This window comes from Tamandua tetradactyla, chromosome 4, assembly GCF_023851605.1.
Source record: "Tamandua tetradactyla isolate mTamTet1 chromosome 4, mTamTet1.pri, whole genome shotgun sequence".
NCBI lineage: Eukaryota > Metazoa > Chordata > Mammalia > Pilosa > Myrmecophagidae > Tamandua > Tamandua tetradactyla.
This window is the reverse complement of record NC_135330.1, coordinates 189,751,810-189,772,335: the sequence shown is the minus strand read 5'-3', so window position 1 is coordinate 189,772,335 and position 20,526 is coordinate 189,751,810. Positions and strand designations below refer to the sequence as shown.

General features: G+C 42.6%; 1 protein-coding gene across 1 annotated transcript in view; it reads left to right on the top strand.

Moving 5' to 3' along the window:
• Positions 1-20,526, top strand: part of SPATA13 (spermatogenesis associated 13) — a 115,038-nt gene that overhangs the window by 22,355 nt on the left and 72,157 nt on the right. Inside the window, exon 2 of the mRNA XM_077158850.1 lies at positions 12,929-14,713. Within this exon, the coding sequence (XP_077014965.1) occupies positions 13,076-14,713 (1,638 nt within the window). The 5' untranslated portion in view covers positions 12,929-13,075. The remainder of the gene's footprint in view (positions 1-12,928; positions 14,714-20,526) is intronic.

The window sequence follows — 20,526 nt, the reverse complement described above, 5'->3', positions numbered from 1 at the left end:
ACTGTGTCTTAACTGAGCATGTCTTCAAATAACCCATTTCCAAATAAAGTTGCATTCACAGGACCAGGGACTGGGACTTGATCATGTCTTTTCAGGGGACACGATTTAACCTGTAACAATGACAGAACATGTAAAAATCTTCATAATGGAGCTACTGAGTTTCATTTTGGCTTAAAATAGAAAATCTTATTCTCAAGTATGAATGCATTTAAACTTAGTTTCCTTCATGAAGTTCATGAAGAGGCCATTAATTTATCTGTTTAATTTGTGTGCCAGTTCACTTTTGTTTCATATTTTATTAAACTAAGATAGTTTCAAGGTCTGGCTGGCATTAGAAAGTATTTCCAGGGTAAGTTTTATAAAACAAATAGTTTATACTTTAAAGAAAAACTATAATTTTGTACAAGAAATATAATTTTCCTAGTAATCACTTCTTTTAGTACCCTTTTTCAATATTGATTACTCAGATCTTGCTGAATAATAGAGTCAAATGGGACAAGGAGTATTTTATCAAAATCTACTTTTGAACATTAATTTTAACCATATTTTATGTGTTATGAAAAATTTTTTTTAATATATCTGTCATATTGACCTCCCCGATACATATTTTGTGTACTCTGAACATTAAAATTATTAAACTTTGCTAAATAAATTGATTACTTTTTGAGGGTCATATTAACATGTTAATATTTACCTTTTTAAAATATTAAAATTTCTCTTTAATTAAATGTATAAAAAGACATTTTAAAAATTGGATCAGACTATTGAAATAATAGAACATAAACAGTCATTAGGTTGAGCTTTCTACCATGCGAAGATATAGCTGCTAGCAATATTACAATTTTTAAAATTGTTTATCAGTACCATCAAATGATGAATAGAACAGTCTGCTTTAAATGAAATTTTCAATAGTTTCAAAGAAACCATTCTGAAATTAATTGATGGCACTTGAATGGTGTTCAGAGCATTCTCTATTTATATTCCTTCTCCCTAATAGCATCATTTTAAGGCAGTGGTTGCCAGCTGGCGGTGATTTAGCTCCCGGCCCCGCCACCCCACCCCAGGGATATCTGGCAGTGTCTGGAGACCTTTTTGATTGTCACCATTGGTGGGGGAGGGGCTTTGTCGCAGGCACCTTGTGGGTGGAATCCATGGATGTTGTGAATCTCATTGCAAGGCACAGGGCAGCTTGAGGAGGGCACAGAGAATCGTGCTGCCCTAAATGTCAACAGCGCCGAGGTTAGGGAACCTAAGATGGGAACAAGTGGTACTGTCCCTCACTTATTCATTCAACCGACTGCATGCTGAGAATACAGTTAAGTGAGGCATGATTTCTGCCTTCAAGGAACTTAAATGCTTAGTGGAGCAGTCAGACCAGAAAACCAGAACGACAGAGCAGTCTGCTAAGTACTACAGCAGAGCTGTGCACATGGGAGAAAGGACATCTGAATTGGATGGGAAGGAAAGAGCTTCTCTAGGAAAAGTTAACTCTGAATTGGTGTAAGTTAGTTAGGCAAAGCATATTTTTATCAGGAGAAGAGAAGCTTCTCTAGGTATTTCAAACAAAGGAATTTAATACAGGGATTTTTTTTTTTTACACAGCTGAGAAACAAAACAAGACAGTGAAGCACCTCAGAGATAAGCAATAACAGGAAGATACTACTACACCTAGGCAGGAGGGGTAAGAGAAGAGGCAGTGTTACTTCAAGGAGGAGGTAGATGGGATGTTGGAGAAGGAATCTGCCCAGATAGAACTGGAGACACAGCCCCTGCTGGTGTTGCCTCTCAGCAACCTGCAGAGAAAAGAGGAGAAGATTTGCTGGCCTCTGTCTTCCTGCCCGCCTCCCTCATCTCCTATCGGTACTTCCCATTGGCCAATCCTGGTCAGAAGCCATTGGGCAAGGAGGAAGCCTAGAAATTTAGTCCCTTCCAATACAGAGAGACAAAAATGGCTGGAGGAGGCATCTGAGAGCAAACAAGGAAATATGCAAAGACATAGCAGTATGAAAAAGGATCACTATAAGTCATTTAGCATGGCTAGAGTGGAATTGCTGTATGCTGTTGGGAGGAGTTGCCACGTTATCACAAGGTCTAAAAAGGTTGCCAGGGACACTGGATTAAGTGAGAGCACTCAATTTGTAGTTGGAGACGAACACTGGTGGTAGAGTGACGGAGTTGGAGACAAGCTGGACCAGAAGACAGGAGATTTGCAGGGAGGCTAATGCAGTTGCCCAGATGAAAGTCCTGAAATGAGGCAGTGGCAATCCATGTTCAGCAAGGATTGAAGCATGATTTGATTGAAGGATTGATTTGAATGGGAAGGAAGAGGTCCACCTTGACCCCAGGTTCTGTCTATTAAGAGGCAGTGCTGGGGTTGGAACCTTGTCCCTCTGCCTCCAGCCCACTGTTTTTTGTTCTTTGTTGTAATTGTTATTGTATAATACAACATATATACAAAGCAAAGCAAGAAAAAAGCACTAGTTGTTTTGTGTACTCTTTTTTTTTTTTGCGTGGGCAGGCACCAGGAACGAACCCGGGTCTATGGGATGGCAGGCGAGAATTCTGCCTGCTGAGCCACCATGGCCCGCCCTAAAAGCATTAGTTTTCAAAGCACTCGTCAACAAATAGTTACAGGACAAATCCCAGAGTTTGTCATGGGCTACCATACTATCATCTCAGAATTTTCCTTCTAGCTGCTTAAGAACATTCATCCCACTGTTTTTCACAATAGTAGTGCAAAGATGGATAAATCCTTCAGTCCCAATCTATATTACATACATTTTCTTATCTGTCACATGATCGTTTAAGCTGGTTTTTATTACTACATTTAAATTTCAAATTCACATTATTAAACAATTACTGGTCATAGTTGTCTTCGGAGAAATATCACTGCCACTAGAAAAGAACTGTTCTTCTTAAATTCATACTTCCACCGTCCAACTTGTAGACTATATTTCACAATATTCTCATCTAAAATTCATTCATTCTGGTGGTTCTGGTCATAAATTACCCTGGCACAGTTCCCACAATTTAGAAGACTTGTTGCCAGAACCACTAATTGAATTGCAACCCTTGTTGGTTAATAGAGGTCAAAGTATTAGCTGTAGATAATGCTGCTTGGTATGTTACTGAGAAATTCCAGGAAAAGCCTTTTTCCGTGATTTTCAGTTTCAGTCTAAGCAACACACAATAATTATGTTGTTCAGCTGCATGAGCTAAATAGTAAGTCACCAATCTTTTTTTTTAAAAGCATGTTGCTCTGAGTAGAAACTCAGATTTTCTGCATATATTTTACTGCATCTGCATCCTACAATGTATTTATTTATACTTTTAGTGTTAAAAATTTTTAATTTATATATATGTATTTTAATATAAAAATACAGTGATAGGTAATTGTTACTTTGGGATAGATATAGGCAATGTGGAATAATTGATATGATTTCAAATCAAGATAAACTTAAATGATCTAAGTGTGCAAAGCACACAGCTCTTAAGCTTCAAGAGTTCTCAGTCTCGTTCTGGAGATAGCCATATAAACATATCACTATAATATGTTTTGGTAAAGCTATTTGACAAGGTGCCTGTAACCCAGCGGTAGCACAGGGCAAGGATGCAATTCATCCTGGAGAGTTGAGGTGGAATTACAGAGGAGATGGCACATGAACTCAGTCTTAAAGAATAATGAGGTGTTAGAGTATGCAGGCTCTTCTAAACCTTAATTTATACTATTTCATTACACTGAACATTCCTTCCATCTAGATCGCACCACCTTCTGTAGGTGACCACCTATCCTAGTTTGCTAAGAACTTTCCCAGTTTTAGCACTGAAACTCCCACATCCTGGGAAACCCCTCATTGCTGGGCCACATGGCCCTGCTGGTTACCCGGCTTTACTGCATCCCAATTCCAGCTCAGGTACCCTCACTTAGTTCCTGTGCTCATGCTGACTTCCCATCTAGAACAGACCACCATCTTGTCACTGCCTTGACTTCCTCATAGGGCCTGTAGAGTTCCTTGCACCCAGGAGAGGTGTCTGAATTCATGTTGGTGACTTGGTATGTCTGTAAATGTTGGCACCTCTTACATTTTGTAGACGGTGCTGAGCATAGATTACTTTAGTGATTTACTCAGGGTCTCACATGACGGTGCCAAGGGTAGAAACTGGGCTTCGGTCCAGAATGTTCTTGAATTATCTAACACTAAATCAAGTACTTCTCTGCACCCATTGAAGCCTTAAGGTCAATTTAACACAGTTGCACACTTGGTTATAACAGGTGTCATGGTACCCTCTAGTCATGTCAATACACTGTGTTTTTCCGGGTGGAATCATGAGGCAGGAATCATGTCTTCTCTTCTGTATCCAAAACGAGTCAAAACAAGACCATTATTACTACATACGATGTAGTCAGTAAGTGCCTGTGAACTGAACTTGGCTATTTATGTAGATGTACCTGGTTTATTACAGGATTCTTCTGCAAAGCTGATCTCACTACTATGCTCTGTCCCTTCCAGAATGGGTGAAGGTGAGTAGGTGGTAACTAATGTTGGACTTATTTTGGAACTGCTTACAGACTTCACATCCAGATTCAGTGGTTGGAGTTCTCAAGGCTCTACACCTGTGGCTCATTCAAATGCAGACTTCAGCTCTTTAAGACCTCTGATTTCTAGGAACCTTCTTCCCCTTCTTTCCTGCTTTGCTGTTGTCTCTGTAGGTAATGGCTGTGGCCATAGGGGCTATTCTATTGACCTCTAAATGTGATTAGGAGTAATTACTGGCATGTGTTTTTTTTACATGGGCAGGCACCGGGAATTGAACCGCGGTCCTTGGGCTTCGCAGGCAAGCATTCTTACCTGCTGAGCCACCGTGGCCTGCCCAGGCATGTGTTTTTAAGGCACTAAAAATGTGTTTAATAAACACTTAAGCCTTGTATTCTTATTCTTAATAGCCTCTTATGATTAGTCTCATAATCCATCATTCATTCATTCATTCATTCAGTCATTGTTTCTTTTTTATTAATTAAAAAAAAGAAATTAACACAACATTTAGAAATCATTCCATTCTACATATGCAATCAGTAATTCTTAACATCATCACATAGATGCATGATCATCATTTCTTAGTACATTTGCATTGATTTAGGAAAAGAACTAGCAAAACAACAGAAAAAGATACAGAATGTTAATATAGAGAAAAAAATAAAAATAATAATACTAATAAAAAATTAAAAAAATATATGAAAAAAGGAAAAAGAAAGAAAAACAAAAGACACAAACAAACAAACAAACAAACAAAACTATAGCTCAGATGCAGCTTCATTCAGTGTTTTAACATGATTACTTTACAAGTAGGTATTATTGTGCTGTCCATTTTTGAGTTTTTGTATCTAGTCCTGTTGCACAGTCTGTATCCCTTCAGCTCCAGTTACCCATTATTTTACCCTATTTCTAACTCCTGCTGGTCTCTGTTACCAGTGACATATCCCAAGTTTATTCTCTAATGTCGGTTCATATCAGTGGGACCATACAGTATTTGTCCTTTAGTTTTTGGCTAGACTCACTCAGCATAATGTTCTCTAGGTTCATCCATGTTATTACATGCTTCATAAGTTTATTCTGTCTTAAAGCTGCATAATATTCCATCGTATGTATATACCACAGTTTGTTTAGCCACTCGTCTGTTGATGGACATTTTGGCTGTTTCCATCTCTTTGCAATTGTAAATAAGGCTGCTATAAACATTGGTGTGCAAATATCCGTTTGTGTCTTTGCCCTTAAGTCCTTTGAGTAGATACCTAGCAATGGTATTGCTGGGTCGTATGGCAATTCTATATTCAGTTTTTTGAGGAACCGCCAAACTGCCTTCCACAGTGGTTGCACCATTTGACATTCCCACCAACAGTGGATAAGTGTGCCTCTTTCTCCGCATCCTCTCCAGCACTTGTCATTTTCTGTTTTGTTGATAATGGCCATTCTGGTGGGTGTGAGATGATATCTCATTGTGGTTTTGATTTGCATTTCTCTAATGGCCAGGGCCATTGAGCATCTCTTCATGTGCCTTTTGGCCATTTGTATTTCCTCTTCTGAGAGGTGTCTGTTCAAGTCTTTTTCCCATTTTGTAATTGGGTTGGCTGTCTTTTTGTTGTTGAGTTGAACAATCTCTTTATAAATTCTGGATACTAGACCTTTATCTGATATGTTGTTTCCAAATATTGCCTCCCATTGTGTAGGCTGTCTTTCTACTTTCTTGATGAAGTTCTTTGATGCACAAAAGTGTTTAATTTTGAGGAGCTCCCATTTATTTCTTTCTTTCTTCAGTGCTCTTGCTTTAGGTTTAAGGTCCATAAAACCGCCTCCAATTGTAAGTTTCATAAGATATCTCCCAACATTTTCCTCTAACTGTTTTATGGTCTTAGATCTAATGTTTAGATCTTTGATCCGTTTTGAGTTAACTTTTGTATAGGGTGTGAGATACGGGTCCTCTTTCATTCTTTTGCATATGTGCCGGATGTAATTTCGGCCCTGTTCCTCTAGCTCTCTGCCTAGCAACATATTCAAGCTATTCCATTGGACCTTTCTGCTCTCAGCTCACCCAATCCCTCGCTGCCACCCCTTAGCCTCCTCACCAGTCACGCAGCGCGCCTCCCCTGGCCCCCCCCCATTTCCGCCTCACCACTATATAAAGCTCTGTACTTCCTCTAATAAACGTTCTGGTGCGCGACGCCTTGCCAGCCCCATCAGTTCCCACGACTCGTTCTTCGTCTCGCGCGCCCTCCAGACCTTCGAGCCCCCGGGACCGGTTGGCTACCGAGTTCCCCGTCTCACTGCGAGGAAGACCCCAGGCGGGAGCTAGGGAAAGCTCCTGCACATATGGATATCCAGTTCTCTAGGCACCATTTATTGAAGAGACTGTTCTGTCCCAGGTGAGTTGGCTTGACTGCCTTATCAAAGATCAAATGTCCATAGATGAGAGGGTCTATATCTGAGCACTCTATTCGATTCCATTGGTCGATATATCTATCTTTATGCCAATACCATGCTGTTTTGCCCACCGTGGCTTCATAATATGCCTTAAAGTCCGGCAGCGTGAGACCTCCAGCTTCGTTTTTTTCCCTCAAGATACTTTTAGCAGTTCGGGGCACCCTGCCCTTCCAGATAAATTTGCTTATTGGTTTTTCTATTTCTGAAAAATAAGTTGTTGGGATTTTGATCGGTATTGCATTGAATCTGTAAATCAATTTAGGTAGGATTGACATCTTAACTATATTTAGTCTTCCAATCCATGAACACGGTATGCCTTTCCATCTATTTATGTCTTCTGTGATTTCCTTTAACAGTTTTTTGTAGTTTTCTTTGTATAGGTTTTTTGTCTCTTTAGTTAAATTTATTCCTAGGTATTTTATTCTTTTAGTTGCGATTGTAAATGGAATTCGTTTCTTGATTTCCCCCTCAGCTTGTTCATTGCTAGTGTATAGAAATGCTACAGATTTTTGAATGTTGATCTTATAACCTGCTACTTTGCTGTACTCATTTATTAGCTCTAGTAGTTTTGTTGTGGATTTTTCCGGGTTTTCGACGTATAGTATCATATTGCCTGCAAACAGTGATAGTTTTACTTCTTCCTTTCCAATTTTGATGCCTTGTATTTCTTTTTCTTGTCTAATTGCTCTGGCTAGAATCTCCAACACGATGTTGAATAATAGTGGTGATAATGGACATCCTTGTCTTGTTCCTGATCTTAGGGGGAAAGTTTTCAATTTTTCCCCATTGAGGATGATATTAGCTGTGGGTTTTTCATATATTCCCTCTATCATTTTAAGGAAGTTCCCTTGTATCCCTATCCTTTGAAGTGTTTTCAATAGGAAAGGATGTTGAATCTTGTCAAATGCCTTCTCTGCATCAATTGAGATGATCATGTGATTTTTCTGCTTTGATTTGTTGATATGGTGTATTACATTAATTGATTTTCTTATGTTGAACCATCCTTGCATACCTGGGATGAATCCTACTTGGTCATGATGTATAATTCTTTTAATGTGTTGCTGGATTCGATTTGTTAGAATTTTGTTGAGGATTTTTGCATCTATATTCATTAGAGAGATTGGTCTGTAGTTTTCTTTTTTTGTAATATCTTTGCCTGGTTTTGGTATGAGGGTGATGTTGGCTTCATAGAATGAATTAGGTAGCTTTCCCTCCACTTCAATTTTTTTGAAGAGTTTGAGCAGGGTTGGTACTAATTCTTTCTGGAATATTTGGTAGAATTCAGATGTGAAGCCGTCTGGTCCTGGACTTTTCTTTTTAGGAAGCTTTTGAATGACTGATTCAATTTCTTTACTTGTGATTGGTTTGTTGAGGTCATCTATTTCTTCTTTAGTCAAAGATGGTTGTTCATGCCTTTCCAGGAACCCATCCATTTCATCTACATTGTTGTATTTATTAGCGTAAAGTTGTTCCTAGTATCCTGTTATTACCTCCTTTATTTCTGTGAGGTCAGTGGTTTTGTCTCCTCTTCCATTTCTGATCTTATTTATTTGCATCCTCTCTCTTCTTCTTTTTGTCAATCTTGCTAAGGGCCCATCAATCTTATTGATTTTCTCATAGAACCAACTTCTGGTCTTATTGTTTTTCTCTATTGTTTTCAATTTCATTTATTTCTGCTCTAATCTTTGTTATTTCTTTCCATTTGCTTGCTTTGGGGTTAGTTTGCTGTTCTTTCTACAGTTCTTCCAAGTGGACAGTTAATTCCTGAATTTTTACCTTTTCTTCTTTTCTGATATAGGCATTTAGGGCAATAAATTTCCCTCTTAGCACTGCCTTTGCTGCGTCCCATAGGTTTTGATATGTTGTGTTTTCATTTTCATTTGCCTCAAGATATTTACTAATTTCTCTTGCAATTTCTTTCTTGACCCACTCGTTGTTTAAGAGTGTGTTGTTGAGCCTCCACGTATTTGTGAATTTTCTGGCACTCCGCCTATTATTGATTTCCAACTTCATTCCTTTATGATCCGAGAAAGTGTTGTGTATGATTTCAATCTTTTTAAATTTGTTAAGACTTGCTTTGTGACCCAGCATATGGTCTGTCTTTGAGAATGATCCATGAGCACTTGAGAAAAAGGTGCATCCTGCTGTTGTGGCATGTAATGTCCTATAAATGTCTGTTAAGTCTAGCTCATTTATAGTAATATTCAAATTGTCTATTTCTTTATTGATCCTCTGTCTAGATGTTCTGTCCATTGATGAGAGTGGTAATTGAAATCTCCAACTAATATGGTATATGTGTCTATTTCCCTTTTCAATGTTTGCAGTGTATTCCTCACGTATTTTGGAGCATTCTGGTTCGGTACATAAATATTTATGATTGTTATGTCTTCTTGTTTAATTGTTCCTTTTATTAGTAGATAGTGTCCTTTTTTGTCTCTTTTAACTGTTTTACGTTTGAAGTCTAATTTGTTGGATATTAGTATAGCTACTCCTGCTCTTTTCTGGTTGTTATTTGCATGAAATATCATTTCCCAACCTTTCACTTTCAACCTATGTTTATCTTTGGGTCTAAGATGTGTTTCCTGTAGACAGCATATAGAAGGATCCTGTTTTTTAATCCATTCTGCCAGTCTATGTCTTTTGATTGGGAAATTCATTCCATTAACATTTAGTGTTATTACTGTTTGGATAATATTTTCCTCTACCATTTTGCCTTTTGTATTATATATATCATATCTGATTTTCCTTCTTTCTACACTCTTCTCCATACCTCTCTCTTCTGTTTTTTTTGTATCTGACTCTAGTGCTCCCTTTAGTATTTCTTGCAGAGCTGGTCTCTTGGTCACAAATTCTCTCAGTGACTTTTTGTCTGAGAATGTTTTAATTTCTCCCTCATTTTTGAAGGACAATTTTGCTGGATATAGAAGTGTTGGTTGGCAGTTTTTCTCTTTTAGTAATTTAAATATATCATCCCACTGTCTTCTAGCTTCCATGGTTTCTGTTGAGAAATCTACACATAGTCTTATTGGGTTTCCCTTGTATGTGATGGATTGTTTTTCTCTTGTTGCTTTCAAGATCCTCTCTTTCTCTTTGACCTCTGACATTCTAACTAGTAAGTGTCTTGGAGAACGTCTATTTGGGTCTATTCTTTTTGGGGTGCGCTGCACTTCTTGGATCTGTAATTTTAGGTCTTTCATAAGAGTTGGGAAATTTTCAGTGATAATTTCTTCCATTAGTTTTTCTCCTCCTTTTCCCTTCTCCTCTCCTTCTGGGACACCCACAACACGTATATTTGTGCGGTTCATATTGTCCTTGAGTTCCCTGTACCCTGTTCAAATTTTTCCATTCTTTTCCCTATAGTTTCTCTTTCTTTTTGGAATTCAGATGTTCCATCCTCCAAATCACTAATTCTAGCTTCTGTCTCTTTAAATCTATCATTGTAGGTATCCATTGTTTTTTCCATGTTTTCTACTTTGTCCTTCACTCCCATAAGTTCTGTGATTTGTTTTTTCAGATTTTCTATCTCTTCTTTTTGTTCAGCCCATGTCTTCTTCATGTCCTCCCTCAATTTATTGATTTGGTTTTTGAAGAGGTTTTCCATTTCTGTTCGTATATTCAGCATTAGTTGTCTCAGCTCCTGTATCTCATTTGAACTATTGGTTTGTTCCTTTGACTGGGCCATATCTTCAATTTTCCGAGCGTGATCCGTTATTTTCTGCTGGCGTCTGGGCATTTAATCAGATTTCCCTGGGTGTGGGTTCCAGCAGGTTCAAAGATTTTTCTGTGAAATCTCTGGGCTCTGTTTTTCTTATTCTGCCCAGTAGGTGGCACTTGTGACGCTCGTCTGTCTGCAGGTCCCACCAGTAAAAGATGCTGTGGCTCCTTTAACTTTGGAAAACTCTCGCTGTGGGGGAGGGTCGCCAGCCGACGCAGCTTGCGGGAGTGCCGATCCGCATCTCCCAGCCGGCCCGGGAATCCGCGCGTTGGGGGGGCGCTGGCCACTGTGACTTGGGGGAGTGCCGTTCCGAATCTCCCAGCCGTCCTGGGAATCCGCGCGTGGGAAGGTTCGCCGGCCTCTGCGGCTTGGGGGAGTGCCTATCCAACGTTCCCAGCTGGACCGGGAAGCCACGTTTGTGGAAGGGACCCTGGTCGCCGGTCTCTGCGGCTTGGGGGACCTCCGATCCAATTCTCCCAGCCGGTCTGGGGGGCTGCGTGTGTTGGGGGGCGCCAGCCGCTGTGGCTTGAGGAGACCGCCTGTCCAATTCTCCCTGCCGTTTCAGCCGTTCCAGAATGTTGTACGCTGTCTTTTTGGTCTCTGTCGTGGCTCCAGGAGCTGTTCTGTACCGTTTCTATTTCTTTAGTAGCTGTTCTGGAGGAGAAACTAAGACCCGCGCGTCTTACTAAGCCACCATCATCTCCGGAAGTCCCAGTCATCGTTTCTTGAGAGCAGGCGTCCATGACATTTAGCTGGCTCTTGAAGGCTGAGCAGGGCTTGGCATGGTGGGGAAGAGGAAGGAAAGCACTGTACCTTGGGTGAAGAATTTGGACCCAGGGATGTGCTGGTATTCAGGACACATGGGGAGGGGGAGGGAAGAAAGTGCAATACTTGCTTCATTTGAATTTTTGCCTGTGAGTTTCTGTTCTCCGGTATCCTCCTCAGGTCTCCATTCCCCTCCCCGTGGTGTCCCGATGGTGAAGGCCCTTCTCTAATGTTCGTTTCTCCCGACAGCCCCTTCCGCTGCTATCTGGGGTTGGTCCCCACTACCTCCCCACCCGGTGTCCCCATAGCCTGTGCAGCTCTGTTGGATTTGGGCGATATATTATAGGCCTTGCTGGACATCGAGCGGATGAGGACATCTTTGTATCCATCACTTGTTGTTTTTTTAATCTGTTGTTTTGAAATACTTTCAAATTTACAAATAGTTATAAAAATAATACAAACCCGTGCAGAGAACTCCGGCACAACCCGTACCACCAGATACCCAGGTCCACCAGCATGAACATTTTGCCACCTTTGCTGTATCATCCTGTCTGTCCAGCTATAATCTACCCCCCACCCCCATTTTTCTAACACTCAAGTGCGGGCTGCACACATCATGCTCCTTGAACACCTAATACTTCCATGTGTATTTCCTGATAACAGGGGCATTCACTTATATAACCACTTTAAATGCACTTATCAAGGTAAAGAAATTTAACTTTGATGTAAAGCTTATAGTCTATATTACTTTTTTTTCATATGTCCTAATAATGTCCTTTTGAGCTTTTTAACCTCCCTTGTTAGCCCCTGTCCAGGATCACCTATTACGTTTAATTGTCATTGTCTCTTTAGTTGTGCTTTCAATTTTTTTATTGTAGGAATATTTATGCAACATAAACTTCCACATCTCAACCACTCCCAAGCATAACATCTAGTGAGTTTACACTGGTTCTTGCTTGTCCTAAGCACTCAGTTTGTATATTATCTGTGTTCAGTTTAGCACAGGCTGCCAGTTAATTGTGAAATATATTATTACATAATTCACATTGGAAATAGAACATGAGTTTTTGTTTGTTTGTTTTGTTTTTTTGGTATTTGGTAATAAAATGCTATCTTCCCTTTAAAAGAAAGAGAAGACAAATTTTTCCTTGTGGTGGTTTTATCAAAAGTTTTCCTTAATCAGATTGCCATGCATTTACAAATTTCCCGTTATATAGCATATAAAAGCCATCATCCTGTCTTTATTTTAGGGGTGTATATTTGTGTTTTTCTCTTTACATTATTATGAAATGAATTAGAGAGGAAAAAAGTACAACTTTAAATTTAGTTTAAAATAGTCTTGATTTGTCCCTCTCTGCCTTGGGTCTCGCCACTTCTCTGAGCCATTTATTCAGCAGCAAGGTGAAGCCTGGTTACAGAGGCTCTGATGCAGGGCCAGTGGCTAACTCTCTGTTTTGTTTTCTTGGTGTAGGCCGCGGAGCCCACTGGTGGGCGGCAGGCACGTGGACAGGCCTTGGGCACCGAGGTCAGCGGACGGAGATGTGAATGTGGCCGTGCAGAGGTGAATGTGGTCGTGCGTCTCGCCGCCCCGTGGTCCCGGGCTCCCGGCCCCGGGAACATGAGCGCCACCACGAACGGCCACGCGCCTGCCACTGCCCTGAGCCGCTCGGTCGCCGAGGCCAAGGCCCCGAGGATGGGGGCTCACCCGGTGTGCCCGGACGCAGCGGGCGGCGACGGCGGCGACCCCGAGGCCCCGGGCGCCAAGCTCAGCCCTTCCAAGCTCGTGCGCTTCTTCTCCGTGAGCAGGAAGAGAACCAGCGCCGCGAGCGAGAGGCCCCGCTCAGTGGTCCTCGTGGGAAACTCCTCCACCTGGAATGCCCTCTCCTCCTTCCGGAAAATGGGCTCTTTTAAGAAACTGAAGTCCTCGGTCTTTCAAGGAATTCAGAGTCGAGAAGGCTCAGACGCCTGCAAGGAAGAGGCGTCAGAAAAGGAGCTGGGAGGTCCGGTCCCGAATGGCACTGCCATGGGCGTCCGAACCAGCAGGCACTCGTGCTTGGGGCTGGGGGGCGGCGCCCAGGAGGGCTGGGCTGGGGGCGCTTCCGACTGCTCGGACCCCGAGGAAAGCGACGAGCCGTTCCAGCGGAGCACGCACCGGTCCCGCAGCATCCGGAGGGCCTACGCGCTGGGCCGCATCAGCCTGCTGGACTCGGAGAAGCGCCTGGGCTTCCAGAACCTCGCCAGGCCCCTGTCTCCCGTCGCCCAGGAGCCCAAGGTCTGTGAAATTCTCGTGAAGGACTCTGAAAATAATCGCATCATCTACCGGAGGAGCAAGAGCTCGGACAACTTAAACTTCCTGAAGAAAAGCTCCTTCAAACGGAAGTCCACGTCCAACCTCACGGATCTCAGGACGCCCGGTGACAAGCCGGCACCCCAGAGGACGCTGAGCAGCTCATCGGCTGACTCGGAAAGGGTCAGTGGGCCGGAGAGAAGGACCAAGCGCTGGAAGAGCCCCATCAGGGCCAAGGACTTCGATCGGGTCCTAAAGCTCGTGAGCAACGTTACGGACGCGGCCTGGAAGAGAGAAACCCCCAAGAAGGGGGCTCCGTCCCCCAGCGAGCCGAGCCAGAGGCTCCAACTCAGCAGCAGGCTGCATGACGACTACTCGCGACGGGTGTCCACCAGCACCGAGCACCACAGGAGGAGAGGCGCGTCACCCGTGCATCCTGCAGCTGCAGCCTCTGCGGCAACCCCTGGTTCCTCTCCAGCTCCTTCTCGAGGTCCCCATTTAGACTCAGAAACAGCTGTCTGTCCCCTTGAAGCCACGTCCTCCCGGGCGGCAGATGGCATCCATCCTTGCACTGATAATCCTCCGTCGGGGCCCCTGGCCCAGGAAGCGTTGAGCAAACACGCTGATGGGCCCAAACCTCCCAGCCAGGTTCCACCCGAGTCCGAGCAGTCTGGCTGTCCCTTGCGGCCCACCACCCCCAAACCCCAGAGCCCTCACAGCCCAGGGGCTGGAGATACCAAGCTCAGCCTTCATTTCCCCTGTCCCAACAACCACAGTGCCCTGTCTCTGAGCTCAGTGGAAAGTGAAGACAGGCCAGAGGCTGCTGCCCAGCAGGAGCAAGATGCTGTGTCTTGCCGGGACGCAGTGCAAACTCCAGGTGACGATGCTGGCAGCGAAGACAGCGGCACCAGCAGCTACTCTCAGCTGAGCCTACAGGGAGCAGCGGGGCCCGAGGAAAAGGTGGAAGAGGTAAGGTCCTGGGCAGGCCTGCTGGGTGGGCATGGTCAGCACGGGTGGTTCTGGTGGTCTTTGCCCCGGTTTCTCAGTGTGTGCAGCCGCGGTGGTGGCCGGGGCCACTTCCATTGTTTGTTAGCCTGGGAGTCATCAAATGTCTGGTTATTAAATCTGGAAGTAATCTTTATCTCTTTGGAGGTGAATCTCTAATGCATAAAACAGCTTGAGATGGCACTTACTGTGCCGTTCATTCAATATATATTTATTGAGCCCCCAGTATGTTCTAGATTCTGGGGGGGAGAAACTTAAAATAGACTTCTGTTCCACTCCATGCAGCTCTTAAATGTGCTCATGATTTTCATTTTTTTGAAACCCTGTTTATTATCTATCCTTAGTTTAATTCTTTTCCCCCATATCCTTTACAGTAGAGTATGTATAGGTGAAGTTATTTCTGCTAAGAGACCACTACACACTCTAAGCCTGTTTTGTCTCCTAGGAATGAATTAGGAACAGGCAGTTTGATGCCTGTCAGCCTCTGAATGATGATTGTTTGAAGGCATTTCTGTGATGGTTATTGTACTTCTCTTTAGAGGAGAACACAAAGCATCTTGTGAAGTGAATTGGCCGATAACTCTATTAAGTGATGTTCCTTTCCTGTCCTCTCTGCATCCACACAGATTCACCATATCATATCCCCCTTCTCAGTGCAGTCAGTAATATTTCCTTATGTAGAGAGATGGTCACATGCACCCATGTCTGTATTCTGCAAATTATTCTTCACTTACTTTCCTAGACACTTTTACAAGTATAAATTGGTTCTTGCCATAGAAAATGATCTCCCAGCAAGTGTCCTTTTCCACTAAGCCGTGGAAAGGGTTTAGTCTTAACCCCTGCAGGTGAATGAGGTCACAGTGAGGGTTGCAAATTCAGAAGCCAGGACAGCCTCTGGACTGTTAGCTTTTGACCTCTGCTACCCAGGGAGACCCACAACCTACAGCGGAGCAATTTCAGGAGGTCCAAATCAGCCCCGAGGACCTGGGTAGCGGGATGTGAAGGTGCCTCCTCATTTGTGGATTGGGGTCTGAGTGGAGCCGTGAGGTCAGCCTGCGTCCACAGGTCTTCTCTAATGGTCATTCACTCATTTGCAAGTTCAGAACAAAACTGGAGAAGTTGTCAGGACACAAGGCTCATTGCCAGAGTCCCACTCCTGCCAGCTCTGATGGCTGTAGCTGACCAAGGCCTGACCCTCCCTGGTGCAGGTTCTCCCTGGAGGGAGAGGGGCCACTGTGCGATGAGATGCAGCATTCCTTCCACCAGGCGCCTAGACCTGTCTCCGTGGGTGCTTTGGAACCTTTCCACTCTCTGTCGTATCCACCCCCGCCCCCACCACACACGCGTATACACACAAACCACAACAAAAAGGATTTGCAAAGGTCTAGAGGGTTCTTTATGTTTCAGGTAGGAATTTGACTTTCTGTTTAACAAAATTAGTAAAAAAAGCAATCATTAAAATATTTTTTTTCCTGAGAGCGTAGTAAACATGTGTAACGCAGTCTTTTACTTGCCAGAGTGGTTATGACCCTATAAGGTCTTTTTTTTTATGTGTCTCTGTACATTTGTATGTTTCCATATCTATACATACACACACAGAGGCAGATAGGTGATATGTATATTGTAGGGAATTTTGTTTGCAACGTTTTTTTTGGAGGGGGGGAGTTGCATAGGGTCTCCCACATGGCAGGCAAGAATTCTCTCACTGAACTACCCGTGTACCCCCTCTATATGTATATTTGATATTCTTAGTTATGCATCATTTAAGTTCTACTCATAGGGATCACCAAAGATAGAAAACAGAAGGAACACTGAGAGTGAAATTCGAGTTATGCAGCTGTACGTGTTTCTCATTCTGCAAATTTGCCTCAAGATATGCATCACATTTTTTAAGTTGGATTCACATCAAGGTTCCTCTTGATATGCTATATGCTTTTTTTTTCATCCATTTTCTTTTCTTTTTCTTTTTTGGCACGGGCAGGCTCTGGGAATCAAACCCACGTCTCCGATATGGCAGGCGAGAATCCTGCCACTGTGCCACCGTTGCCTGCCCTATACTTTTAAATAGTTGTCAAAAAGAGAAAATATAGTGACGGTTTTTCCCAATTTGCATTTCTTATATTGGGAATTCTCAGTGTTATTTACATAGAAGTTCTTGCAAAATATAAACTGAACCACTTAATTGTATCGTTGAAATGGGAAAAATTTGGTGTTATTTTATATACATTGCCACAATACAAATTAAAAAAAAAAAATGAAAACATCTCCTGAATTCTCCCTTCCCTTTTATACTGCTATTTAGAAACATAATGGAAAACAAAAACAAACAAAAATCATGCTGCAAAATGCAAGAATTTTAACCTTCATGGGTTAAAAGCAGTGTTTGTCTATTTTTATAGCATTATACAAAATTAGATTTTAATTTACATTATCTAGTATAATACACAGTGGATTACTTTCTATTTAATTCATTGACAACATAGTTCTCCTTAAATATTTAAAGCAAATTTAAGCTGTTTCTTACTTGTTGAATGAGAGAAGATTGGAATCTCTATGTTACACTATTATTTAAAATAAATGTTATGCAATTTTCAGTAACAAAAATGTTTTATTTAGAGTCACTTATTTACCATATGCAACCCTTCAAGTGACAACAGAATCTTTTAAAAATTTGTTAGCTTAGTAGGATTCAATGCTGCTTTGAAAAAGAGTTGGGAAAAGAGCAGGCTTCCTTTGTAAAGCATTGCAGAAAATTTGCTTCATTAATGTTGTGCTACTGCCACCTAGTGGTAAATTTTGTTGTTGGCGCGGTCTGTTGAAAATGTCAGCTGGCTTAGTTCTCTCCAGTTTGCTCATATGGGTGCAGAGAGAGGCACAGGAGCGTCGTTGCTTTGTTTTCTCCTAAGTCATGGAATAACTCCCTTGGCTGGGCTAAGTTAGTTGGAAAGGAAACTTAGAGGTACACAGTCCAGATCAGTAGTTTGTGATACTGTTGACTCATGCCATCGCTTTGCCTTTTCAGTGATGAAAATCAAGTGTAACACTCCTTACAGGGAAGCTTGGTATGCTTTAGACTTTGAGTTAATGGTCCTAGTTTGGTTGTGATTCTGTCTCTGCCATTTGAGAGATGACTAGCCCTGGACAAACTGGGCACATGGTTGAATTCTCTTAGATTCAGTCTTCTTGAGGGCAGAATGTGAAATGAAAATCTGGCTCAGTGGGTGCTAAGAACCAACGAAATTGTGTATGTTAAGCACTTAGCCCAGTGTCTAAATGCTGGGTCTTGTTTTGTGATTATCTATCCGGTGATGTTTTCATCCTACATTGACTTGATTTCTTAAGATTTGAGTGAGTTAATGTCAGTTTTTCTCAAACTGTCTTTTGACATGCAGCCATGTTATATAGTATTAAGGAAGATTAGAAAATTTTTCAAGCAATTAGTTTGACTTTGCATTAATAAAAAAAAATATTGAGTGGGAGTTGGGTTCCAGCATAACCTTGTATTCACTAATGCGTGGAACCAAAGCTGTTGCACGCCGTCTAAAATGAACCCTTCGGTTTGGAATGGTTTTCTAGGGCTAGTGGGTGATGGCAGGAGAATGAAGCTGAACTAAGAATAAGACAAAATCGATTAAATCTCATAAAAGAGGTAAAACCAAATGCCATGAAATTTCAGGAGTGTTGCAGATCTCACCCACATACCAAATTAAGGGCAACAAATCTGATTTGGAGAAGGTAGGATCCCTACAGATAGTTTTGGAAGGTGGAGGTGGAACATTTCAGTAAGGTGAAATAGCCTGGGTGGGCATTTGTTGTTGTTGTTTGTTGTTTTTTGTATGCTGTGTGGCGGGGGTCACATTTCATTCTTTTTCCATGTGAGTATCCCTTTATTGCGGCGTCATATGTTGAATTTTTTTTTTTTTTCAGGGTTGGGGGGTCAGTGCACAGGCCAGGAATCAAACCCTGGCTTCCTGCATGGCAGAGGCATCAATGTTTTGAGAGAGCAGAAAGTCATACAGTTTGGTTTGGTTTCGGGGAATAATCCAAGTTAAGATGCCATCGTTAAGTCCAGATCCCTTGCCTTCCAGGGACTCTGCACGTTACCTGGTAGGCACCAAGGAGGCAGTGATGGTTTGGGGCGGAAAAGAGCCCCATTCAGACCTGTGTTTTGGAGAAATTAACCAACTATTGCTAAAGAAGAAAATTAGAAAGAAAAGTGGCCAGAGGGAAAAGCTATCAGTAGCAAGCTCAGAGGAAATAAGGTCCTGAAATGTGGTGATGAGAATAGAATATACAAGGAAGGAAGAGGAGAGAATTAAACAGTGGGAGTAAAATAATAAATAGCAATGTTACCCTTTCGTTCAACACCTCTTGGTTACCTACCTTCCGTACGCCAGAAGACCAGAAGATGTCTTCTCGTGGCTTTGTAGTCTAAGTGATAGACTGGAATAAATACAAATAATTATGATACAGGGTGATACATACTCCTAATGAGGAATCTGCAAAGGCCCATGGTGGGGATTATAACTCGGGGTGAAGCGTGGCAGACTCCGGAATGGGGTAGCTGAGTAGAGGTTTGAAGGTAGAGTGGGCTACGGGGGTAATTGACAGCCATCGAAGAGGAGGGTCTGTGAAGACAGTGGGAGAGCAGACAGGTACCAGGACATGGGGAGAGAGCCAGGCAAAGATGGATTTGAACCTGAGCTCTGCTACTTACAAATGGCGTGACAATTATCCTCCTTTTTTAGGCCTCATTCTCCCCATCTGCACTGGGTGGGGTGTGGTAAGAGTCCCAACCACTCAGGGTTACTGCGAAGGCTAATGGAGGTGCTGCCTGGGGAGAACTTCTTAGCACTGACCTTTGCTAGAAGAGTCCAGCCAATCTGATGTGTGCAGGGAACTGCAGATTGTCACCATACTTTGGGTGGCATATGGGAGGAAGAGGAGGAGATAAGATTGCAAAGGTAAAATCCAATTGAGAAGGTCTGTGCTTGGACCCGTGGAGTTGGACTTCATATATATACATATATGTATATTTGTATGCTGTATGGCAGGGTCACATGTCGTTCTTTTTCCCTGTGAGTATCCCCTCATTGCAGCACCATTTGCGGGCGTTTTGTTTGTTTGGTTTTTCATTTGTTTGTTTGGGAAGTGCATGGGTCAGGAATCGAACCCGGGTCTCCCGCATGGCAGGCAGGAGTATTACCACTGAACTACCCTTGCACCCCCACAGTGTAGGACTTAATCTTGTAGGCAGGGGGAACCCAGTAAGGGAATTTAAACTGGGGATGGCAGAGGTGTGGGCTTATGTGCATGGAAATTAGCTAGATCAGCTGGGAGGGAGGGGGGCAGGAGTGGAAGGGGCTGAGATGAGAGACGGGGTCACTCAATAGTTGTAGTGCAGAAGGTGACAATTTGTGCGTGAAGGCTACAGAGGCGGAGAGGAAGGGCTGGATTCCCAAACCCTTAGCTAACAGCCTGTATTTTCAATCAGCATTTGAATGTTTTGTGCAGAAGAAGACATCATCTAACAGGACCGGAATGCTTCCGGTCAGACAAGCCACGGAAGCAGTGGACTGTCCGAGCTCCGCTTAGGCCACTAACGTGAGGGACCTTGTGGAAAATCACTTTACCTTTCTGAGTCTCAGTTCCTGCAGATGCTCAAATGCTTTAGGATTTTAAAACTTTCTTCCGCAGGAATTTGGGGTTCCAAAATTATTGGAAGCTGCTACACCACAGTCTTATGAAATGTGGATGAGATCGGAGTCCTTGACCAG